This window comes from Podarcis filfolensis (genome assembly GCF_964270895.1).
Source record: "Podarcis filfolensis genome assembly, chromosome: 12".
NCBI classification, from domain to species: domain Eukaryota; kingdom Metazoa; phylum Chordata; class Lepidosauria; order Squamata; family Lacertidae; genus Podarcis; species Podarcis filfolensis.
In genome coordinates, this window is record NC_139614.1 from 35,192,117 (window position 1) to 35,218,028 (window position 25,912).

Consider the following 25,912-nt stretch of genomic DNA (forward strand, 5'->3'; position numbering starts at 1 on the left):
TCTTCATGGATGAATTATGTGCACATTCTCCCTGATGCCTGGTGCATCTGTACACTGGCCAGTTATACACATTAACCACATATATATTACATCTTTCTAAACTGCTTGGTGGCATTTGTTCTAGTAAGTGGTATATAATTTAAAAAAAAATTAATTACTGCTGGAATTGAGTATCCACTTGTTGGTTCCTGAAATGCAGTAGAATACCCAAATCTATAAATCACAAACATATTACAATAGAAGCATTTCTAGGATGCAAAGGCTATTTAAAATAAAAATAAAAATGAGACAATATAAAAAGCAATGTGAATGCTAAGATTCTGAGTTGCCACTCCTTCTAGGGCCAAAGATGATGGTGATGCTTGAAGGAATTTTTGGTCTGTTAGCTTAATAGTATTTCTTTACATCAGTCTCAGAATAAAATATGGGACAGCTGATCTTGGAGTTCACAAATCTGCATTCTCCGGAAACAAAATGTTAGAATGCTGCTAGAAAGTCAAGATACAAGGAAAATAGGATTAGGCCTTGAAAGATATCTGCTTAGAAGACATGGATTAATAATTTAAAGCACCAAGATGTACAATATCACTTAAAAGATTAATACTGTTTTGTAAGAAATGCCATTTAATAATATAAAATTGTTTTTCAAAAACAGCAATTTGAGAGTTCGGATAAGATTTTACAACATGTGACAGTGTATTTAATTAATGATAAAATACTTTGAAAGCAGATTTTCTACTGTACATAATTGCAGCTTTTTTCTAAAAAAATAAATAAATCTTTTAGACAAACTGAAAAACAAGCATGTTTCTAGAATCAGTGACCTACTGCTAATATAAAACCAAATGGAGCTTTACAAATTGAAGCTGCCCCTTCCCTCAGACTTGTTTCTCCAACCTGTGGATCTCTCCCAAAGGAAACAGCTGGCAGATTTTGCTGCTGCTATGGCAACTGTGTCGTCAGTCCGTTGGCTTGGCAACATTGCAGCAGCATGAAGGTACAGTTCAGAATGCTCCAAATGTTAACAGAAAGGGTGCTTTTTATGTCAACTTCTAAAGCCATGATTTTCACAGTACTTTTATAAATTTTGCAATAAAAAATCCTATGCAGTCCTTATTTGCCATGCTTATCAAATCTTCGTATCTGAATTCTTGCAGTGAATTAAAATCCATTCCCTGCAAAACTGCTTCAGATGGATCAAACCTCTGCAGCTTTTTCAACTGCTCAGGTGACAGCCCAGCTCCCATCATGCCTTCTCCTCCAATATGGGGCTCCTTTTAGAGAGGAAAATAAAACAAATGGGCTTAATTGCTCTGCAGTTCATTATTTATTTACCCAAAAATGAAAGCCAGTATTCACAAGGGTCAGTGCCTCTAAATCTACCACCGTAGGCACATCCTTGGAGTACTTTTACTGCAATCTAAACTGTCCTGGAGTTTGCCTTGCTACATTCCTCCGGAAGGAAATATATTTGTAGAAAGGCGCAGACTAAGGAGGCAGCAGAATAACACCGAAAATAATTTGCTCATTATCAGTTAACACCGATGAAATTTACACTAACAAAACACCACTTTTTTAAAAATGAACATCATATGCAATCTAATTTATGCTTGAGTTGCCATGTTGTGTCAGCAAATCAGTGATGGAAGGCTGAACATGGATGCGCAGGTGTTACAGTACTGAAAATATTGAGATAATCACACTATTTTGCTACTCAAAAGGGGTGGGCTTTCCCAGGACCCGAGGGCAAGTAAATCCTGATACTACTGACAAGAACATGTTGAGACTCAAGCTGCAATCATACGCATACTTAAGTGGGAATAAGTCTCACTGAATTCAGTGGGCCTCACTTCTGAATAGACCTGTATAGGATTGCACTGTTAACAGTGGGTGGAGCTTCACTTAATATACTTGTACACCCCAAAAACCTTGCAGGGTGGCCAGGAAGGATGGAAGATCCTTGAGAATGGTCAGCAGCAGGACCTCAGGGCTCTAGCATCAAGCTCCAACAGACCAAAGGCCTGTGATCTTTCCCTGCCACTGTGATCTTTCCCTGCCACTGTCTATTGCTGGGAGGAGTCTAAGTCCCTGGGTACTAGAGAGAGAGAGAGAGCTCCCCCTTTAGCTTTGTGTTCAAGGAAGGATGCTTCTTTGTAAAATACTTACAAGGAATGAGTGGGGGGGGGCAGCCTATGAGAGTCTTTTTCTGGCTCCAGCACATGGTGCCAATGAGATACATACAAAAATAGCAGATTTTTGCATAATCAAGCAGATCATATATATAACAGATTTAGGGACCTTGTAAATGGAAACCCTGATTTATGTGTGCGTCTTTTACATGTCTCCTTCCTCAGAGAAATGTAGTAAGACACTTAATGCTGTTAAAGGTTTAACCAAAGAAAGCCTCATACAAAACAGTTCAGTTCATCAAGTGCTTCTTCTGGTCTTTACATTGAAGGATGGCATTGAATCACTTTAATACGTTATGCCCTGGAATTTCAAATGTAACAAACAACCATAACAGTGCATCAGCATTTTCTGTAGACATGCAATAAGACAAGCATGATTACAAAAAATACACAAAACCCACTATCAAATTAGAGGCTGTCTCAGCCATTTAATCCTGCAAGATTAAAACCTAATCCCTTTAGCCACTGTTAGTGAAGGTCTGGGAGAAGCGAAGTGCAACTAATTAAACTCAAAGTCACACAATTATCTGATGCCTTCTGAATACACAACTTTTCAGAGTTTTGTGTCATATCTGATGCAGTGTTTTGGTAGGCATGTATTACAAATGTATTAGATACTAACGTTCACATTAGTTAATGATTCCCAAACAGCTGCCAACTCATAAAGCACTGGCACAGCCTGCTGAACCCTGCACAGGGAAGGGCAACAGAGTCATAGAAGCTCATCCACACAGATGTTTCCCCAGCCCTCTCTCCCTGCAGGATCAGCAGAGTGCCCAGACTCAGATAAGTCAATGCAGGCGTATTCTGTGTCCATCTGCTCCTCCTCCCTGTGCCCTTTGTAAGGGGGAAACAAATGCTCAGAGACAGAAAAATGTTGAGCAGGCCACATGGTGCTGCGGGTTCTGGCCTTCTTGGCAACCTCTGCCAGCTCATAGGACTCGATGATTCTGTACCAGCAGGTGTAAAGCACTTGAGGTGCAGCTTGCACAACGATCAGGGAAGCTACCTCACTGGGGAAAGACCTCTTAACTGTTGGCGGGATCTTAGAAATCACTTTTAGCATGAGCACTGGGACAGAAATGGGGACAGGCAATGACCATTCTTAAGAAGGCATGGAAGGCTAAGGTTTGGGGAGAGGTCTCCAATCAAGTCTCTGCTTCCCTGTCTGATGAACTGGAAGCTTTGGGAAGCAATGGCTGGTTTTGTGTGCATGTCAGGGAGGTGGGGAAACCTAAAAGTATAAAATAATCATAGAACTGCACAGTTGGAAGGGACAACGAGTGTCATCTAGTCCAACCTCCTGCAATGCAGGAATCTTTTGCCCAATGTGATGCTCAAATCCACAACCCTGAGTTGTGTGTTCTCTACCGACTGAGCTATCCTGAGTACAAGAATGCCAAAGTTTTGGGGCTCCCCCCACCCGCTGAGGATGCTGTGCATGTTCTGGGTGGAGTGTGTGTATTTGGGCGCATTGAGGTGTTTCAGAATATGGAATGCTTCGTTAATTTCTGTGTCATCCTTTTGCAGGGGCCATGCTAATCTTCTCTGTATCATTCCAATTTCAGTCTATGTGCTGCCGAAGTAGCCACAGCAGAGTGAGCATAGGAAGCTGAGCAGAGCTCAGAGTGGCAGCAAGTAAAAGACAGGGTTGTTGTTTTTAACTGTCAGCAAGCATGTAATGTCATGTCCTAGTGAGAAAGACGCAATTTTTAAAAAACAACAACAACATGTTCTTACCTGTGACTGAAGCTGAAGGCATGGGAAGGTCTCCAATGCCCAGGCAACTTGCTCCTCATTTTCAGAAAGCGTAATTGTGCAAGTACTGTATACCAGGATGCCCCCTGGCTTCAGCAGCTGCACTGCCTAAGGAAACAATACCCTCATTTTTAGGATACCAGCATTTCTCAAGCAAACTTACTTTTAGAATGCAGAATTACACAGTCCATATTTATTTTAAAAGGACCAAGGACAACTTCTCATGATGATGTTTCAAGCTGCCTTTGTGTTGTGAGCCTTGTGTGTGTACCAGTGTGTACTGTCCTCCGCTGCACTGCCTCCCCTGTATCCTGCAGACGAATATTATAGGCAACTAGCCTAGAGTGGCAAGTTAACAAGCAAGGGTCAATCTATGTGGCCAGTACACACGGTTGATAAAAATCTAACAATTAAGATCTTACACCTTTGATGTTTTCAGTCCCGCAAAGACACAATATATTTTAGCAGATATTATCAGAAGGTAAACAAACACTTCCAAAGTTGCCTCTCTTTTAGGAAAAGTGGAATGCATATACAAAAGCTGGCCTTGTTTAAACAAACATTTGAAGGGTTCTAGGACACGACTGAAACTTCCCTTCTTTTTGGCTCAGCAGATTCCAATACACAAGGGAACACAGCTGAATAAATCATGATTGTTGATGTTCCCAACCTCCATCTGAGCACAGCAGTGATATTAAAGATGTCTTGGGACAAGGCAAATAGGGCACAAAGCCATCTTCCCACTAGATTCACTCACTTTGTCAATTTGACAGAAATGAACCCTCCTTACTTCTGTCAATACAAGAGCTTAGTATCTGAGATGGATTTCGGTAGCCAGGGTTACACTTTCAGTGGATTTGAAATTTTCTTAATGGTGTCATTCTGTTTGATGTTTGAGGGTGGGGGACTATTCTATGCACATTTAAGTAATATCATGTCCAAGCCCTACAGATGGGGCAGACTAGCAAGCCAAACAGATAGGTAAACTACGCCCTAGGAATTCTCAAACATCTCTGACTATACTGAAGAAATTATGTACTACCCTTTTTATTTTGAAAGGGAAAGGGTTAGAAAAGACATCTCTTATCAACTGAATCTTTACCAACAAAGGTAAATTTAGCCTGTGCTAAATTTAACTAGATCTATTTATGTTCAAAAGATATTGTCTTCCAGCTTTAGAGTTGATTGGCCTTTCTGTGTGGTTTGCCTCCACATCACCATAGGCTCTGCCGCCAGGATAACAACAATGTGTAGATTTTTTTTTAGATAGGGAGCTTGATTTAGCCTTGTTACACATCTATTCCAATGTTGCTATTGGTTTGAGAACAATGGAGCTCAGCACAACCCCAACCAGCTGAACTTTTGCATGTGCCATGAACTGGGTGTGCTCAAAAAAGGATGACCAAGTGCCAACTTCTACAGTGTAACCGTGTGCACTTCCCTTGCCTCCCTTGTACTAATAAGACAAGGCTGTGAGCTAACGGGTCAATTCCTTTTCCTTTTTTTTTGCAGAGGGATCATACCCCGCAGATATGCAGGCAACCCCAATAATTTATTGTAGAACTCTACAGAACTATGAATCACTCCCATTCCCACCTCCAAGGAACTGGATTGAATTTAAAAGATAAATTAAGAAGCTGTCATTTAAAACCACAAAAACCACAGAATGGGTTTCAACACAAGATTTAAGTACATGGAAGGGACTGGGGCTGGCTGGTAAGCTGGAGTTCCTTGGAGAAACTTGATGAAGGGAAGCCAGGATTGCAGACTAAGATTATGCAATGGATGGAAGCTTTTATTTTAATCCAGTATATAAAGACAAAGCAGAGGAAGCTTTTGAGGTGCTTCGAATGAGGAGTAGGGCTGTGCAACAAATCGCCGTATTGTTGAATACCTGTATTGAAATAACGTCTTGGAAAGTGTCTCAACAAGGCAATATACCGGTGAACAAAAGGTGGAGACTTGACAGCTTCCCAGGAGGTAGCTCAGATGAACACATACTTTACAGGCACCTTGTCTCTTGCTTTGTTTGCTCTCTCCCTCCTTCCTCCTAACCATAAAGCTTCACCAGTATCTTTCTACTTAGAGCTCAGCTACGCAGCTTACGCAGAGCCTCCTAACAATCCAGGAGAAACCCCCCACGGCTAGACAACCAAAGATCCAGCCCCAAAGTAAACAAAGAACTGGAAAACACTTCTTTCTTCCCTCACACTCACCCCCACTGGTGAAAAAAAGAGAGGAAATTTTTGTTTTATTTTCTGGTGGTGTTTGTGTTGGTGGTTCCCCCTAAAGAGCTTTTCTCCATATTAAAAAAGGGAGAGATTGTGGGATGAGGGCTTTTGGTGGGAGGCCTTCTGTGGAAGGGGGATGGAGGAGAGAAAATTTAGCTGGCTTCCTTATGCTGAAATGGAAGGTTGGGTACTGTGTGAGAATGATGGGGAGGGTGTTTTTCAACAAGCAGTGCAAGCAACTGCGGGTCTACTCACAAGCAAGCCCTACTGAATTCAATTAAGCTTACTCCCAGGAAAGTAGAAGTTAGTTTAGTTGAACTCAGTGGGGCTTATGCGTGCATAGATTCCACCCAAACCTCTGGGTGGGGAAGCAGATGCAACTTGACTAGTTAATCACTTGAACTCTTAAATTAGTTGAAAATATATTAAATATATTATATGGAGGTTATTATATATATTATATGGAAGATTATTTAATATTTTTATTAAATCTACTTCTTCCTTAGATTTTAAGTCCCTCTACCACCGCAGGGAGCCTCCTCAAGGCACTCGGCTGCTGTGAGGAAACATAGCGCACCCTCTGCCACTGCGGGGAGGGCCCAGCAAGGCCCTCCACCGCTGCAGATATATATCATGATATATTGAGATATCATCAGATTTAGCTAGTGATATATTGTGATGCTGAAACCAGATATTGCCAGCCCTAATGAGGAACCAGTAATGCATGTAAGAATTCTCAATGAAGCACTGCTTAAAAGCAAGAATGTGTTTGAAATGATGACCCAATGGTCAGGTTACTTATTCTTTTGTAGTTTTTATGGCAAAATACATACCACTCTAAAGAGCTTGCGCTGCAAGGGCTGGTAAGAAGTCACTTCCTTTAAAGACCAGGAATACACCATATTTGGTCTCTGCCCCATGCCACTACAGGGAGCATCGAGAAGTATTCTGTCAAATGATTCTGGTAAAAATGGAGGTCCTTCTGCAAAGAGGAACATGATCAGTTAAAAAAACTATAGCCAATTTATGTTGCATACTTAACTTTGCTATTGTTTGGGGAAATGTCACAAAAGAATTTATTTAAATAGCATGAGCTTGACGTCAGCTTAACACAGCTAAATTGGTATAAGCTGCAAATACAGTCATACTGGCCTTGGTTTCAAAGTCTTTATAACTGCTGATAAATCACCATTATGTTTGGATATAGAAAGCAAAATGTCCTTTCCCTCCTACTTTCTGACTGAAAGATCTGAGTCACATTCTGTTGCTGCACATGACAGTTTCCTCAAATTTGTATTGCTGATGTTGAATGAAGACTGAATTTGTGTGCTGAGAACCATCAAAAAGAAACCTGACCTGCCAACTGCTACCTCACTTGCACTTATGAAAGATGCCCCCAATTACCAGCCATTTATAAATTATATAGCGTTTTTGAGGTTTAAAGGATCTGGATAAAATGGCAAGTCAATATTAATCAACATCCAAATTACACTAAAGCAATAGTACTCCTAGTCACAACAGGGTCTTAAGGATTACCATAAAAATCCTGATCCTCCTCAGAAAACACAGCTACAACAAGAACACCAAAATGAAAAATAATATTACCTTGCCCATCCTCTCCTTTGCCAATGGCAAGTGCCTTAGTACCATCATAACAAAATGCTTTAATGCAATTCAACTTCAGTAACGCAGCATTTTGCTTTATCTTTTTTACTTTTTCTGCAATCTTGTCCAGGGCAATTACTTCTCCCTGAAAAACATGTTGGAAATCAAAAGGGTAGGAATTTATTACTTATTTGTTTCATAAACTCCTATATACCACTCAATTGTAAAAAAGGGAAAAAAAGGAAAAAGGAAAACGAAAAACCCTCAAAGCAGTTTACAAAAAGTTAAAACAGTAAACTGAGGAAAAACTTCACGACTATACTTTGAAATATACAAAAGTTAAAATACTATAAAACAGATTAAAATCACCTCAACTTTCTAAGCATCTGAGTGGGCTTGTCTAAAGAGGAATGTTTTTAGCAGGCACTGAAAAGAGTACAGTGGTACCTTGGGTTACATACGCTTCAGGTTACATACGCTTCAGGTTACAGACTCCGCTAACCCAGAAATAGTACCTCAGGTTAAGAATTTTGCTTCAGGTTGAGAACAGAAATCGTGCTCCGGTGATGCGGCAGCAGCAGGAGGCCCCATTAGCTAAAGTGGTGCTTCAGGTTAAGAACAGTTTCAGGTTAAGAACGGACCTCCGGAATGAATTAAGTACTTAACCTGAGGTACCACTGTACAGTGAAAGTGCCTGCTTGATATCAATAGGCAGGGAGTTCCAAAGGGTTCTTGCAAAAGCCCAATGGGTATTATGTGGCACCTGCAGTAATGCCAATTCCACCAACTGAAGCAGTCAGCTGTTGCCCTGCCAACTCCTATCAGCCCCCACTGGCATGGGAGATGGTGTAGTCCAGTAACATCTAGAGGGCCACAGGTTTCTCATTCTTTCTTTAACAACTGCTCTGCTTGACCAAGCAGTTACCATTCAATCTGCACATTACACATAAAGACTTCTTTGTACAGGAATGGCATATTCCAGGAGAACATTGTATAATGTAGTCAGCTCCAGCCTCTTCCAATTGCTTAAATCTTGCAGTTGTTGCTTTTGTTTTGTTTTTTATAACAGCCTCTTAAGGTATATTTTAAATAGTACAAACTGCTAACTAAAATGTTCATGGGACACGCTGACTTAGCAAACATGTGTCCATTAAAACTAAATCAAATTGATGGAAACAAACACCACCACACATAAACACTTTCCAGTATGAAAATGGTTGTTTCTTTAAAACTTCCAGGCTGTACCTCATGCTAGCAATTTCTCCATAATGAAAAACTGAACAGTTCAGTAAGCAAAATATGATTATGTCAAGGAGGCTGTCACATATCACAAATTGCATGGCTCCTCTGTACACAACACATGGCTGGCTGTAACAAAGTTTCCCTGCTAAAGAATGCACAGGTCACAACTGGAAGCACATCATGCTACAGCCCACTTGAACTTCCCAACCTACTTGACATTTTATATACAATCCCTTTTCAGTTGAAATATGATTCATCTAAATGCATACCACCTTATTCCAAATTTCTCAAAGGGGTACTTTTTGTTTCATACATACTAAAACTTACTCAAACAATTTCTTGCAAGATAAAATGTCTCGTAAATTTTCTATGTACTTAGTACGCTTTGCCCTATGTTTCCTCCAGCCAAAATATAAGCATTTTAGTAGACTACTAGAGCTGAATGGCATGCAAAAATACAGTGGTACCTCGGGTTACATACGCTCCAGGTTACATACGCTTCAGGTTACAGACTCCGCTAACCCAGAAATAGTACCTCAGGTTAAGAATTTTGCTTCAGGGTGAGAACAGAAATTGTGCTCCGGCGGCGCGGTGGCAACAGGAGGCCCCATTAGCTAAAGTGGTGCTTCAGGTTAAGAACAGTTTCAGGTTAAGAACGGACCTCCGGAACAAATTAAGTACTTAACCTGAGGTACCACTATACACTAATTTAACATGCAGCCATGCAAAATTCTGCAAAAATGCAATATGGACTTCCATATTTCCTGCTCAGATTCTTAATTTATTGAATACCGAAAAGCTGAACACTTCAGTGAGCATGATACAACTATGTCAAGAAGGCTTCTTTGGGACCCCATAAGAAGCCAAAAGTCAGAGCACAAATGGTAAAAATGCAGAAAGCAAGCTTTCTGACTGCTGCACTAGGGGACAGCTCCGCTCCTTGAACCCTGTTTCCTTGCACCTCAAGCTAGCACATCTATTTTATTTGATGGTTTGATGAGCAGGCCCATAGTGAGTGTGCCAGGATGTAGCAATCTTAGAGGCCATGTCCCACCCATCCGGTTCAGGGAACCACCCACTGACAGCAGCTTAGTTTTGTCTGGATTAAGCTCCAATTTGATGGCTGTCAACCAATCCACTACAAAGGCAAGACATCAGTCTAGTTCAGGCATGTCCAACCGGCTGGCTACCAGCCGATTCCTGGGTTTCCTTGGTTGATCCTGGTCGTTCGTGGGATCCTGATGGCCCCTCCCCCCACCAAAGAAAAAACCTCAACAACATTGGCTCATCCTCACCCCCAAAACCTCAACAACTCTGGTCAATCCTCCCCCAAAAAATCTCAACAACTTTGATGAAGCCTCTGGTCAATTCAATGGGTAGATCACTTCCAGTTTTTTTAATAGTGGGAGTAGATCGCAGTCTCTTGGAAGTTGGACGTGCCTGGTCTAGTACACCCACTGCCACATCTGCAGATGTAAAATGGAAATGGAGCTGTGGACCATTGGGATACCTTCCCTATGTCTGGGCAAAAGGCTGTCTGAAATATCGGGGCATTTCACTTTGAATGGGCGCACAAAAAGAGCTGCTCTTCATCTGCTGACTGATAAAGTAGGATGCTGCCCCAGGTTCCCTGGGCACAAAAAACGGAATACAGGGGTCTCCTCAGCATGGGCCAACTCCAGCTGTGCTGTCTGTGAATCTCCAAAGTATGTTCTAGTTTGTGGAAAAGTGTAAATCCTGGATATTGAAGAGAATGCTCGCCCAGCATTATGCAGTAAATGATGCAACTATAGGAGCCTCACCTCCTCCTTAGTCTCTAGGGATGTGTGATGACCTTTGTCAATCAGGCTAGATAGGCCAATTCTGCTCAGAGAAACAATATAGTCTTCTGAGAAGTTCCTCAGTCCTCTCAGATGCCCTGAGAGTGTATGACTAAAGAGCAGTGTATACATTTCTTTAAAATGAAACAAATAAATCCTGAATACCAATGAGAAAGTATGAAAAGGGGTGGCCCAACTGTCAGAAGCAAAGAGAGATGACTGGAGATGGGGGAAATTGAAAGAGAATGAAGGGAAGAGGTTCTGTGCTCCCCAAGTTAGGAAAGACGGGTGCCTCTAAGAGATCTAAAGTCCCTTCTCTTTACAAGCAGAAATTGTCCCTTTAGATTAGCTCCTGCCAATTTCCAAAAGGCACAAGATGTTAAACTACTCCATGCAATTTAATAACTCAAAAGTCACAGAATATAGCAGATCCTAAAGCACTCATAATTAACTCATTATTTGATCTTATTGAAAATGGTGGGCCAAAGTGTCATGTTGACAGTTTGGTTACTCAGTACTCTCATTTGAATCACTTTGTTTTTACACAATGAAAAGTACTGAAGTTTAAATGAATTTTTAAAACCAAGCTTCTGCACTAAAAATAGCCCAAATTAATTTGTATTAGTTCTTGCAAGACTTTTCTACTTATTTTTTTTCAATCTATCACATGTCCACCGAAAGGAAATCTATTTGTTCGAAATATGTTGTGATAGGTAAGCCAGAAAGATTTATCTTTGGTTCAGCAATTCTGCTATGCTGCAAAAATCAGCCAGTAAATCAGCAGCGTGTTCAAATATTAATGGTGTGCTACTTTGAGTTATCTGTGGATCTCAGCAAACGAGTGAAACAAGCCATGCTAATGAAGCACAGGTCAAACTTTCCTCACTGAGACAGAAAATGCTCAGTGACTTCACTTACCTCATCACACATTAATGTTGCAAGATGGGTTGTTTTCCCCCCGGGAGCAGCACACATGTCCAAAATTCTCTGTCCTGGCTGAGGATTTAAAACATAACTCACAACTGAAGAGGGCAAATTCTAGTAATGGAAGAGAAAAAAACTAGATTTGCTTCAATGATGACCAACACAGGAATATCTTACTTAAAACTAATTCTATTGTTTGTTTCCTCCACTAAAAGGCAAAATTGTGCGTGTGTGTGTTCTAATTCTGTAAGCAGTGTTCAAAACATTCACAGCATGATTGATTGTAGCAACTATAAACATGAGAAAGGAATACCTATTTTGACAGAAAATGGTATTTCTTAGAACCCAATACATTGTAATCAACCAAACGGATTGAGGCAGGGATCCTAAACACTTACTAGGGGGGTCATTCCACGCTAAATCACCTGATTTTAATACTCAACCGTGCTCTTACATCTCGGATTTTGTTCAAAATCTTTTATGTGTACATACTTACAAGATAACCTCAAATTAATTTTTAAAGATTTTATGGTCCAAAATTGGGCGCAGGAGAAAAATTTCGATTTTCGCATGATTTAGGCTAATGCAATTTCTGCGTCAGTTTAGAAAAAAAACCTCTTGTTCCGCTTATTTTTCAACCAATTGGGCTTATTTTGGTATCAAAATCAAACTAACTTTGGTCTCTTTCAAAATAAGGTATAAAAATGGTATTAAGTGCCACAGAAAAGGGACACTGACCAAAGTGAATGTTAGTCATTTCCTACCTTGGTAGGTTTGATAAGCCATAGCACATAATCCACAACCAACACATGCATCATACTTTTTTTGTAGAATGGGCTAAGCATGAACTTGCTATGTTTTAAAAATAAGAAGGGTGTATTTGTGGTTATAACGTATTTTAAAAATTAAGTTTTATTAATTATTTAATAAAAACAAAATATGTCTTGGAACCCTTGTTCATTTTATTGTGTAAAACACTTCTGCATAGCTATTTTGTTTCCCATGTTATATGGTCAATGATGCTGTTTTGATTTAATTTAAATTAATTTGAGGTTATCTCATAGTTATCTACACATGAAAAAATTTTGAACAAAATCTGAGACGTGAGAGCACATGGCACCAGGTGATTTGGCGTGGAATGACCCAGGGAGGCTTGTGGAACGTATTTAAAAATCTTCAATTCCAAAACAAAGTGTTTTGATTCTTGTGTTTGGGGAAAACTCTAGCAAACTTGTAAACTTGCACTGTGTTAAGATTTATTTAAAAGTATGTATTATGTCTCACTACTTCATTGTATCTCCTAGATAAATGTCAAAAACAGAACTTAAAAGGTTTCTGCTTAATGGGATATACTTCTGCCCACCCTACCGAACATGTGCAAAGGGCAAGGTTTATTTAGAGCCCTTGAACAGGAGAGAGACACATGTATGCAGCTACCAACCAATGACAGTGCTCAGTGCCTATGAATGCCTGGATCTAAAGAGTCCATAGGAGCAGCACAGTGCACAGCTGAACTGCAGTGTAAGACTCTATACTTCTAGCAGCCCAGTCCCCCAAGTATGTGACAAGATGCTTGAAGGTTTCACTTCCCATGGCATAGAAGTGAGGACACACAAAATGGGGCTTCAACCCCGGTACAAGCTGCAGCAAAGCACTTCCTCTGGGGCAAGGGCAAAGTAAGTCACCAAGTCACCAAATGTATAAGATAACAAAACGTGTCTAATTTTACATTAATTGTGTGTTTACATTTGTATCCCAAATTGTCCTACAGATTTGGACCATTTACTTTTTAAATGCACTTCGCTTTACTGCAAATCGCGTTTTTACACACACAACCTACTTGTGTCATCCCTTCAAAAACATCAAGACAATACGTGTTTACCTGGGAGTAAGCCCAAGCAAGTTATACTTCCAAGTAGAAATGCACAGGATTGCACAGCCAATAGATTATATATTACATATTTAAAGACTGACTGTTATATATACACAGCTAAGTCACATATATAAACACAAATAATTGCATTAATTGTCCATTAAAACATATATACAGAAGAAACTGCTGGTGCCTACAGGCAAAAACACATATTACCTAATAACATACATGGTGAAAACATTAATCAATAATATTGGCTTAATGGTACACAACATTAACAACACAGTGTTCATCAATATATTTTTTCCACACTCTCAGTAATCAGGCAGTATCTGTTTCTCAGCTACATGAGCTTACATGTACATGCTGAAGTGTTCTTGCATTATAAATCAATTGGTGAAGCATGGAAAATAGGATACACAGGGGGCTGGTACGAGATGATTTGATGACACTTTCAGCCAAATTATGTGTATTGTGTATGATTTGACCAGAAGGTATAAAACTCTGTCTGAGATGGTCATCTGTGATCACTTATTCATATACATTCAACTTCTCACCGAATGCTACAAGTGATGAGCATACATGTGTCCCTTAAATCTTCTAGTTAAGAAGTAGTGCAAAGCTGCAGCAGAGCAAGCTAACATGCTTTTGCTTCCAATACGGGAGAAAAGTCAACAAATGTTTTGGAGGAGGAGTGAAACACTGGTTTATGTTCTATAGTTGAAATAACACTGGAAATATGGGTGGTGGAAATCTGCAGCCACAAAGTGCAATGATAGACAAAACAGAAGGTGATTTCTTGTTTAATGACAGGTTAAATTTGTCTTCAAACAAAACAAAATGCAAATTCAATCGACGGCACCTACACACACACACAGGCATTTCTTGGGAAATGTAACAAAATCAAACCAAGGTTTCTTATTGCAGAGCTTTCCTTATTGGAAACAATATATAAATAAAGACTTCTGCTTTGGATGCACTGACCACTTTAGATCAACAAGATGAAACAACATAGATCTGCAGAGTTGTGTGTCAGCTCAGGGACTGGATTCAAGGCTTATGTTGAAATGAAATGCCCTCCAAACTTTGTCACTTTGTTCACAACCTGTGAAATGGGAGGTGGGGGACAACTTGCCAGAGGCATCAATCATGCTCCACACTGCGGACAGGCACCATTTTTCTTCAATGCAAATTCAAATTCTTCCCTAGCAGATGCAAAAGTGAGGCTAAAACAGAAAGGGTGGGAGCAGGAACCAATGCTTCCTGACCCCCCCCCCTTTGGTATTTGCTGAGAGGAAGCATGGAAGAAAACTTCACCTAGCAGGAGCTGGGACTGTCAACACAATGCTATTAGGACCCATTGGCTGACAGCACAATCACCACCACCTGGATCATGCGTTAGTGGCATAAAATGTGAGGGAAGTACGATTTTTGTAAAACTTTTGTTCTCTCTAAGCCATTTCAAAGCCAACGCACTTCTCAAAAGAAGTTTTGGATCACCTCTTGTTCAGACCCACTGAAGTCCACTATCACCCTATTACGTCTAAACTGAACTATAGATGAAGCTGTCCATATCATTTATTGATATCTTGCCAAAGGCAAAAAAAAAAAACAGAATTAGGTAACATTTCATTTCACAGCACAGTGAAAACAGTCCACGCCTAGCATGTCAGATATAAAATACTTACAGAGCTATTTTAATTGAATTCCCCCCCAAATAACTTATTTGCTTAGATGTGAAGTCCAACTGTGTTCAATGGGGTTAGAATGCAATAGAAAGGGTTGTGACCTCAGAATTCAGAAAGCTAGTGTTATTTTTAATATGACTTACCTGCAGAAACAGATAACTCGATAACATTTTGTCAAATGAAGGACTAAGGTAAATTGGTTCTGTCATTTTTATTCCCATCCCTCTGAAAGGCACAATGCACACCGGTAAGAAAAAAAAATCCCGATCTGAATTTCTAAAACTGTATTATACTAATAATCTTTTAATAAAAGATCCAACACTTCAACATAATATTGGCCAGTACTTAAACAGATTCTGATCTGACTTTCATAAACACAACTAAGAAGGGAAAATTGAAAATTTGCAAGATATACAGTGGAACCTTGGGTTGCAACCCCCAGCGCCACGTCTGCGCACGCGCGGGTCACAATGCAACGCTTCTGTGCATGCGCAAAGCATGATTTAGCGCTTCTGCGTGAGCACTGAAACCCAGAAGTAACCCGTTCTGGTATTTCCGGGTTCGGTGCAGTGCTGACACCACTCAGCGGCTTCATGTGGATGTTAAAGAGAATTGTAGAGTTGGAAGGGACCACAAAGGTCACTAGCCCAACTCCCTGCAATGCAGGAAGCTTTTTGCCCAAGGTGGGCCTTGAATCCATGACTTGAATCCATGAATCCATGATTAAGTGTCTCATGCTCTACCAACTGAGCAGTAGCTGTGTTCTGTTAGAAACTGAGCACTACTAGGACTTGTTTCTTCTTGATTCCCAATGTATTTCTTATCAATAAAAAATTCAGTGGCGTGAGCAAATTTTTATTCTGAAAGTGTGGCCCAGAGAAAAAAACTTTGAGAACCACTGCCCTAGAAGGTGATGGCTGGGAGATGATACTCAACCCCATGCAGTTTCCAGTGTGGAGTGCACAGTCCTCAATCTTTTTACCCATTCTATGGTACTTTATAATATGGTCATGGGACATCCAGAAAGTATAACACATACATATTATTCTCAAACTTTATTACAATTTCTGACTTACTTCACTGGGCCAGTAGAATTAAAGATTTCATTTCGGCTCAGTTCAGAAATCCCATTTCCGATGAAAACTTTGCTTCCGAGAAATTCTTTGGCCCCTCTTTTACACTTCCCTTCAATATCAGAGTATACTGAAACAGTATCTCCAGCTTTCATGACTAAGGAAAGAAAGGGAGAACATTTCAAATAATATTTTATTTGGCACAAGAACTCACTAGGGACTTCAAGTAGGCCACATACTTGAGCCCCGACTATTTACAAGAATCTGTTCAGGTCAAGAGTAGCTCTGGAACAACTTCAGTAATGGCTATTCCGCATGCATACTTGGCAACTTCTTCTGTAACTTTTTAAAGCATCTAATCTACAAGGAAGAATAGTTAATACTCAAGTTACTAAAGCTTAGGGACCACAGAGTCTGAGGCAGGGAATGAAATAGATGCAGTGGTAAATGTCTGGTTTCCTGATTTTGTCCTTTCTTACCAAAACCATAGGACAGGATAATCAAGTTTGTTAGGAAATGCATTTCTTAACAAATTCTTTAAATACTGATTACATAACTTATAAACTTCCTCAACTGGAACATGACTCTCTTACAGTGCAAATCTGCCAATTTAGTAGTAGCACCTACTCTTTTACAGAATCCTTTTAACAGAATTTCAGAACAAAGGATGGTAGGGAAGTAAGACAATGGCTGCAACTTGCATTCAATCTTACATTCACAAACTACAGTTCTAAACAGTCTAGTATTGGATATTTGAAGAGATATTAACACTTAAAAAGGGTAGCTGCTATCAACTACAAAGTATTATTTTCCATCAGTCTTACAAGATAAGGAAGCGTGAAGGGGGGTGTTACTACATACATTTTGAAGCAGATATGATTCCTGGAGCATAGACGTGTGCTCCTCGAAGCACCGCATTCCCACACTGTGCACCAACAATAACTTCATTTGTCAACTTTTGTACCTCCTTTCTGCTGGGGGCAGGGGAAGGAGAGAGTTAAGAAAAACCAATCGGCACAATTATAATTGACATCTGCTGTTCTCTGCTGCCTTTCTAATACCACTACTATCCACCTTTTTGGCGAGCTGCAGTACCTGCTGCAGCCGTAGAGTTAGTTGACCAAGCTGGATTGCATTGCAAGGAAGGCTGAAATCCTAACTCCACTTTTCAGGAAGACACACCAATGAATTTGATGTAATTTACCTCCGAGCAAACATGGGGCTCATCGCGACTTCCTTTTGCGGCACAGGTCCATGCTTCAAAGCTCCGTGTCCAAGCACTATAACAAAAAAAAACCCCAAAAAACCCAGCCCGCTGAATCAGAGCAAACGGCAATACCCAAATCACTGCTTGTTCTGATTCAGTGTTATGGAGTGGGTTTTCCTGGGGAAAGTGGCAGTGCTTGGATGTAGGAGTTTTAAAGCATGGACCTGTGCCTAGAGAAGGAGGGGCAAAAGGTAAATGTGGATGAGCCCATGGTTAGGCTTCTGCTGCAAAACATTATCAATTTTACAATGACCAATATGCCAGTTCTAAATATTTGCTCTAGCACATATGTTTTCATGCTCCAAATCAGTCTATGACCCATCAGAAGATGAAATACAGATAAACTCCATTAACATTAAAATTCTAAAATACACAGACCTGGGCCCAATAACAGGAATAAGTAAGATGTCAGGAAGTTTTGGATGCCGAAGAACTGGAACAGTAAGACTTGTGTACTGCTACATATGGAAGAAGAAAAAAGTATATTTCTTAGTTTTGGTTAATGAAAAGGACCTGAGTGTTTTATAGCCATTTTATTCATTGACATTATTTATTGTCATTATTTACTTACTAGGTTTCTTACCATCCTTCATCATGTTGTTTCAGGGCAAGTTAAACAATTTAAAACAGTTTTGTTTGTTTTTAAAAAAATTACACTAATATTTCCATTAGACGGAAATGTTTAAGGTCACAATACATTATGGACTCTTTAATATAGCCATAGTGCTAATGAATCAAGATAGTTACAGCAGTGATGGACTTTATTTCAGAATTAAAAAATACAGAGTTGTTGTTTTTAGTTACTCTTCCTTATACAGGTATGACCAACCCATGCATTTCTATTATTATTAGTGACTACAGAAAAAGCGTGCTGCCTTGCATCTTCGTTCATGGGTGCACTTAGAAACTGGCACAGATCCAAATTAAACACAGAGAAAAAGAAAAACCCGCAGACTGAACGTGAAGGAAATCATGTTTGCATTTCCCCCCCTTAATTTGCTGCTTCCCTGCATGAAAAGCTCCCTGCTCATTAAAAGCTGGCATGGCAAGAAAAGCTTTAGCATGGGCTCCATACTAATGTGACCCTGCTCTTGCCATGCATGAGCTGCCTCTAAATTCCAAACAATCAAGCTACTTATTTACAGGACAGGGGGCCCATGGATCTTCCTAGGCAGGAAAAAATATTACAGCATTTCATAATGTCCTGCTACACAGATCTACTAATGTGAATCTAAGTTGCACCACTTTTAGTGAATTAACTGATGGCAAGACAAGTAGTAAGGAGACACTACACAGACCTTGTGGATCTCTTCAGAAAGCAGACCTCTTACATCTTCCACAGATGCCAGGTGGGTGTTCACTCGAACAGTTGTGAAAGCTGGTGGATGGGATAAATTATTTAAGAGAGATTCATATTTCCGTTCGGCTTCCACTGCACCCAAAGCAGATAGGAGCTTAAAAAAGAGAAGAAAATACAGTAGATCAGCAAAAATTGTGGCTCATACTATAATCCCAGGAGTACAGAATTGTTGATTCAAACTCAAGGCACAAGCCAGTTAAGCCACGGTTTATCAGGATTGGATAGAATCACACTAAACTATGGTTTAGATAGGTGTGAGTAAGTCTAGCCTCTTCCCAGGTGTATACATTCTGCCCCCCTTATCCTCTCAAAGTGGTAGAAGTTCAGAAATTTCCACTTTTAACTATGGTTACTGTGGTTAACATTAAATACAGTTGGTTTAACTAAGCAAGCTTCAGAAACCATGGTTTGAAGTTTGCTTGCTTAGAACCAACCAGAATTAGTGTTAATCACAATTTGTTGGTATGTATGGATGACATGACAATCTGTGGTTAACCAAAAGCAGAAGCAAAAGCCTCCAAACTCCTCCCCTCTGTCATGTTGGAAGAGGAAAGGGTATGCAAGCCTAGGAGGACACTTGACTTGTTCACGTACTGCTTAACAAAAATTAAGCACGATACCTCTTACAGGCTGCATTAGGGTAAGACAGCCATCCTAAACGTGCGTACTAAGATAAAAGTAAATCCGTGGAGAATTAGCTATAAATTAAAATACACAGTCTTAACCAACTGATGAGCAACAGCCTAAATGGGGAAGAATTTAAGGGCTGGGAATAAGCAAGCATGATTATCTTCAGTTTTGTTCAAAAAATCTATTTTGTTAAGATTGTTACCCACCGCGATCTTCTGTGGATGGGATGAATAATTTAAAAAAGCATTTATTGTGAATATTTTCTTTTGCCAAAAAGATTAACCAAACTTCCCTTTGTGCTGGACTGGGAGGGTGGATTCGGCAGTAGTATACCTCCACTCAGCCCTGCCAGTCTCTGCCTGCAGAGTGGGATGCTCTCTCCCTTCTGTCCACAAAATGTGAAGGAAAATGTAAGTGCCACCAACAGAATCTCTGCCAGTGGACAGTACTCAAATGGGGAATTCCAGGGAGGGCCTGAGCTGACCTAGGATCTACTGGATACCAAACCAGCCCAACTGTCATCACGGTAATCCACCTGCTGCCTCTACCCACATTGCATTCTAGCTGGCATGTGCAACAGGGCTCCATCAGTGGCTCTGTTTAGCTCCGTCAAACAGTGGCGGGGGTCAGGAATCCACCCCAAATCTTTTAACTCAGACATACCAAAATAAGAGAGAAAGTGTGCCTCATTAAATTTAAAAAAATAAATAAATGACAGATCTCATCTGAGCAGCTACCTTAGCTGGAACTATAAGTATTCCTGACAGCAGCCATCACACACACACTTGTGTACCTCTTCCAAACATCTCCTTCCTTGGACTCGCTTTATGGTATTTACCTCATCGTTTTTAAACGTAGCCCTCAGGTACTCTTCAACCTTTGCCCTCAATGAGATTTTGGGGAAAACAGACATAGTCTTTACTGTCTCCTATTATTTTTGGAACACATCTGGAGAAAGAAAATCATTTTCACATGAATAATTCAAAACCAAACAAATTCAGATTAAAAAGCTTCTTTTATAATCTTTTTCTCCTTCATTGTCATAGAATATGAAAAAAAATGAAGGCAAGGCATAAGCTGACATCGTCAATTCACCAGCTTTAACATTCAGCCAAACAGTGCCATTCCCAAAGTGAATGATGGTTTATAGCAGTAATAAGCTGCATTTTGTCTGCTATACGTTGCATCTGGTTGTATCATAAATTATGTAATGTAATGATTATTGAAGCAATAATTTAATATTCTATGAGAATGAGTGGCACTAAATAAGCTAAACGGTCCTGTACAACAGTTAGTGTGAAGGAAGCATGAGGAACAAGGCCAAGATTCCAAGCCCCTTTTCAAAAATGGCCTGCCAATAATCTTATCATTGCATTCATCTTTTTCCCTCTTGGATTGGCATGGAAATACTCGGGGGGGGGGCAGGCTCGTCCAGAAGTGAGCAGTTACTAATCGCGAACTTTTTCGGCTGCGTCCACATTTCCATTTACTGTAGCGCACTCGCTGGATTTAAATTGCTGGATTTTTCACCCGTGTTCACATGGCATTACCCAAAACGCCTAGACACCCTGCACTTTACTGGGAAATGCCGCTGCTCGGTTTGCTTCACGCAAATTTGAGCCCCTAATTCGCCTCTAGTCGGTGCAAAACAGGCGTGGCGACATTATAATCCGATTTGAAACGGGGAGGGGGGGGCTTTGGAGTACATGTTAAATTCGGTCCCGTGTCTACTTCGCCTCACACCTCTTTCCACCCGTTTTAAAAGGGGTGTCCTCGAGGGAGGCCATTTGCAAAGGGCTCCCTTTTCCCCTCAGGAGCCGAAAAGCAGAGCCCGCCTCCGTCGCGGCTGCCTCGGATGGGGCGCCACCTGCTGCCGGGCTCCGAGAGCGACCCCGGCGGGGATTGAACACCGGGACGTGGCTTCCTCTCTTCTCCCCGGGCTGGGGCTGAGGCACCGGGGTCCGCCACCCCGGGGGCCCTCATTGCTGTCGTCCTCCCGCGCCCCTTTGCCTACCCCAGCGCCCGAGCAATGCCGCGCCCAGTCGCTGCCTTCGGCCTCCCTCCTGCCCTTATCCGGGGAGGCGATAGGAAATGCCGCCCCGTCCTAGCCCAGCCCCGCCTCCCTCCCTCCTTCTACTTGGAGAGGGCCCCCCTCCCCAGAGCACGAAACTGCAGTTCTTTAGGGTTCCTCGGGAGTAAGCTCCGTTCAGGGTAATGAAGCTTTCGCTCCAGAACGTGGGCGCCCACGGGGGAGAATGTGGTTACCAGGCGGGGGGGGGGGGACGAGGGAGGCAGTAGCCAAAGACTTGTAACTATTGCGGGGTTGGGAGTCCCCCCCCCGCAAAAATAATGAAACCTTCAGTGCCCGCAAAAGAGGGGTGCTTTTCATTTCAACTCCCCACCCCAGATCACAATTTGCGGGTGTACGAATCGCATCGAAGACCGGCCAACAAGCCGACCACACAGAGATGCCCCTCGAGGCACAAAATAGCAGCGGATTAGAATTCATGTCCGGTTTGAAATGCTCATGTGAAGATCTCTAGAAGGGAGGCCAGTGGTTATTTTGCTGCCAGGGGCATGCACTCTGCATATGCTCAGAGCCCTATTGAATGCAGAAATGTGCTGCAACACGTGGTGCGCCCCCCCCCCCCCCCCGCTGCTTATCATTTCCTCCCAGGATGGACTTGAGCCTTTGTCACAGGAGGGCTGTGTGCCCCCTGCCAATGACCTATCCAGGAAGCTGCATTGTTAGGTGGGGTGGAAAGCCTGCCGGTGGCTCCTGAGAGGTTGTAGTCGACTTATATCATCAACAACCATTTTAGTCAATGGTCAAAGCTTAGAAGAGTTATAGTCAACATCTGGAGGGCTACAGATTTTGCAGGAAATGTGGATCTGTGCCATTTTTATGGGGGTTTTTTTGATAGTGTGTTTTCTAGCTCCGCTCACTGTTTTCCAGCTCCACTCACTCCACCTGGGCTGAGCATGTATTATCAACATAGTTGCAGCATATTTCTGCCTTCTCTCCAGACCTAAACATTCAAAAACCAAAATAACCAAGAAGCTCATAATAGCTACTAAAGGTAAAAAAGTAAAGGGACCCCTGACCATTACGTCCAGTCGTGACCAATTCTGGGGCGCTCATCTCACTTTATTTTTCTGTATATGGCATTTATTAACATGACAAAGGCCTTTGACACTGTAAATCGCAATGCCCTGTGGACTGCCCTCTTGAAAATCAGCTGCCCAGCTAAATTGTGAACATCCTTCAGCTCCTCCATGATAAAATGACAGCAACAATTGCAAATAACGATGGCTCTCAAAGTGATTCATTCAGTGGGATCAGGCATAGGTTGTGTTATTGCCCCAACTCTTATTTTCATCACCATGATCCTACACTTTGTTGAAAGGAAACTCTCCACTGGAGTAGAAATCAAATCTAACCAATGGAAAGCTCTTTAATCTGAGTAGGCTGAAAGCAAAGAGTAAAGCTACCATAACTTCTAACATAAGAGATTCAATATGCTGAGGACAACGTGTGTGCACACTGAGAGGATGACCTTCAAGCCATCCTAAATATCTTCGCAGAAGCTTACGAAAGGTTTGGCCTATCGCTCAACATCCAAAAAACCAAAGTACTGCACCAACAAGCACAAAAAAACCCTCTGCAGCGCCACAAATCCAACTCAATTGTGTAATGTTGGAAAGAGCCAATCACTTCTCCTACCTGGGCAGTTATCTTTCCACAAGGGCCGAATGATGCCGAAATCCAGCCTCGCCTGAGCTCTGCAAGTGCAGCTTTCTGCAGTGTGTTTCAGCACCGGCACATTCACAGGGAAAGCAAAATGCTTGTTTACAAAGCCACTGTGCTACACCTTACTGTATGCTTGTGAAACATGAACCACATATAAATGCCATCTCCAACGCCTCAAAAGATTCCATCAACAGTGTCTTCGAAAAATGTTACATATCGCTTCGGAAGACAGTCGAACTAATGCCAGTGTACTGGAAGAAGCAAAGATCACCAGTGTCAAAGCAATGATTCTGCAACATCAACTTTGTGGGACTGGTCATGTTTGGATGCCTGATTATTGTTTTCCAAAGCAACTACTCTATTCTGAACTTAAAAATTGAAAGCGTAATGCTGGTGGTCAACAAAAGAGGTTTAAAGACTCTCTCAAGGCAAATCTTTAAAAATGTTTTATAAACACCGACAATTGGGAATCACTGGCCTGCGAGCGCTCCAATTGGAGAACAGCCTTTACCAAATGTGTCATGAGCTTTGAAGATGCTCAAACTCAGGATGAAAGAGAGAAACATGTTAAGAGGAAGGCATGTTTGGCAAACCGTCACCGTGATCAACTCCCAAGAAACCTATGTCCCCACTGTGGAAGTACATGTGGATCCAGAATTGGCCTCCACAATCACTTACAGGGTGAGTGTTAAGACCGTGTTCATGGAAGACAATCTAACGCAGCTACGAGTGATTGCCAGAGAAGATGAATCCCAGGGTAATGGCCCTATGCCACAATCCCATGCACATTTACTTGGGAGTAAAACCCACTGAACACAGTGGGATTTACTTGCAAATAAACATGCATAAACTTGTGTTGTCAACAATACTGATAATCTATATAGTTATTACACTTGTTGATGCCTCTGTAATCATCCTGATTCTATTAATACTTGGTGAAGAGAGAAATAATCACATTTCCCTTCTACTATAAGCTTTCTGGGGTCATTCTTAAATGGTTGGCAAGGAAAAATAGGTTAAAAAGAAACTTCCTGAATGCTAAGATCCAAGTTTGAGGCCAAGTGCTCTTTGATGAGATTTAAAATCACAAAGCATGCAGCAAAGTAAAGCGTTGAAATAAACCCATTTAAAATATGCCCTTGTGAGTTCCTTCCAACGTTTCCCTTTTCCCTCAGCATAGAAAAATCTACACATTTACGAATGGTTTACTTACAAACTCTCCAAAGGTCAGGTTCATGTGATTTCCATACATCAGTCAGAAAACACAGGCAGTACAACTTGCCTCAGTTACAGTGGTGAATTTTCCTAAATTATTGGTACAGGAACACAACAATGGTTTGTAAGAGCCATGCAGCTAAGATGTAGCAACTACCTTAGCCTCTTCACACACTAAGTTTCTCTGGTAGACAGAAGGCAAACAAAGGCATTGATTACCCCCCACCCAAGGTGAGAGGGAGTGACCTAGCTAAACTTGGCAGGGCAGCTTACTCTATGGCATTAATCCCTTCATGCATTAATTAAACTTAACCATGTTAGTTATATAAGGCTGGTTATCCCATAATTCTCTAATTGCAGATTGATTATTGTCTACATGTGTACTTAGGAGCAAATTACACTATAAAAGTTCAAATGTCTTCCTCCGCAGGATGCCAATTATTAGGACCTAGCAGACTCTATTAAACCTTATTACTACTGTGGCTTCAGGAGCTTCTACATGGCTACCTACACCTTTTCTACATAATCAAATATGTTGACTTCAAAGTGCTGAGTTGGGCGTGGCGTGGGCAGGGGAGTTTACTTGCACAACTGAGCCCTCGTGGAGACTCAGCAGATTACAGTCCGAACTTTAAAAAATAATAATGAAAATAGCCTTTGACCGCCACTATTCCCCATGCGAGTATCTTCGCATTTCTATGGTGATACTCCTCTAACAATCTGCAACGGAAGTCAGAAGTGAAAATCGACTTTAAGCCACGGGGCGCGATATTCGTATCAGTCCATATATAAAAATCTAACTCCGTGTGGAAAAAACCGGCTGTCCCTGTCAGGAACCTTCTGAAAGAGAAAAACTATTCACCACGGGCGTGGGAAAACAACGCCTCCCTCACGTCCGGAGCGGAGGATGACGTCACTCTCGCGGCCCCGCCCTGCCCCTTCCTCGTCCAAAGGGAAGCGGCGCAAGACCGCAACGATACTAGTCACTTCCGGCGCCTGGTTGAACCAATGCCAACAGAAAAGGCTCGGCTCTCGCGCCCCTCATATGGCGCCGCTCGAAAGAAAAGAGGAAATGAGGTTTCGCACGTAATGTCCGGGCGGGCGTATCAGCTTTCACCGTTTTTTTGAGCAGGAGCTGTTGAAATCAATGACCACGACTAAGTCACGCCCATTCCCTGCTCTGAGCACAAAACACCCCGCCCCACACTCTGTAGGTCAAGGGAGGGTGCGCGTGAGAGGGAAACCGCCACCCTAATCCCAGTTTCGGCCTTTCGTCAGCGGCAGTC

General features: G+C 41.5%; 1 protein-coding gene and 1 long non-coding RNA gene across 19 annotated transcripts; one reads left to right on the plus strand and one right to left on the minus strand.

Moving 5' to 3' along the window:
* Nucleotides 1–606: 606 nt before the first annotated feature.
* On the minus strand, nucleotides 607–25,613 carry NSUN6 (NOP2/Sun RNA methyltransferase 6). Of its 18 annotated transcripts, none has more exons than XM_083579884.1 (14): nucleotides 25,489–25,613; nucleotides 24,625–24,716; nucleotides 23,385–23,662; nucleotides 20,499–20,608; nucleotides 18,969–19,124; nucleotides 18,049–18,128; nucleotides 17,265–17,377; nucleotides 16,407–16,560; nucleotides 15,474–15,555; nucleotides 11,764–11,883; nucleotides 7,784–7,928; nucleotides 7,012–7,160; nucleotides 3,930–4,055; nucleotides 607–1,274 (listed from the first exon to the last, which is right to left on the minus strand). In XM_083579884.1, the coding sequence occupies exons 4-14, from the start codon at nucleotides 20,571–20,573 to the stop codon at nucleotides 1,068–1,070; spliced, it is 1,407 nt and encodes a 468-aa protein (XP_083436010.1). In that variant the 5' UTR covers nucleotides 20,574–20,608; nucleotides 23,385–23,662; nucleotides 24,625–24,716; nucleotides 25,489–25,613; the 3' UTR covers nucleotides 607–1,067. The 18 variants fall into 18 exon arrangements, with proteins under 18 accessions (XP_083436010.1, XP_083436008.1, XP_083436009.1 ...); XM_083579882.1 differs by lacking the exon at nucleotides 25,489–25,613 and adding an exon at nucleotides 25,210–25,471; XM_083579883.1 differs by lacking the exon at nucleotides 23,385–23,662.
* LOC310746386 lies at nucleotides 23,662–24,545 on the plus strand. Its single transcript, XR_014540695.1, has 2 exons — nucleotides 23,662–24,318; nucleotides 24,355–24,545. It is a non-coding gene; the product is annotated as an uncharacterized lncRNA (long non-coding RNA).
* Nucleotides 25,614–25,912: the final 299 nt, after the last annotated feature.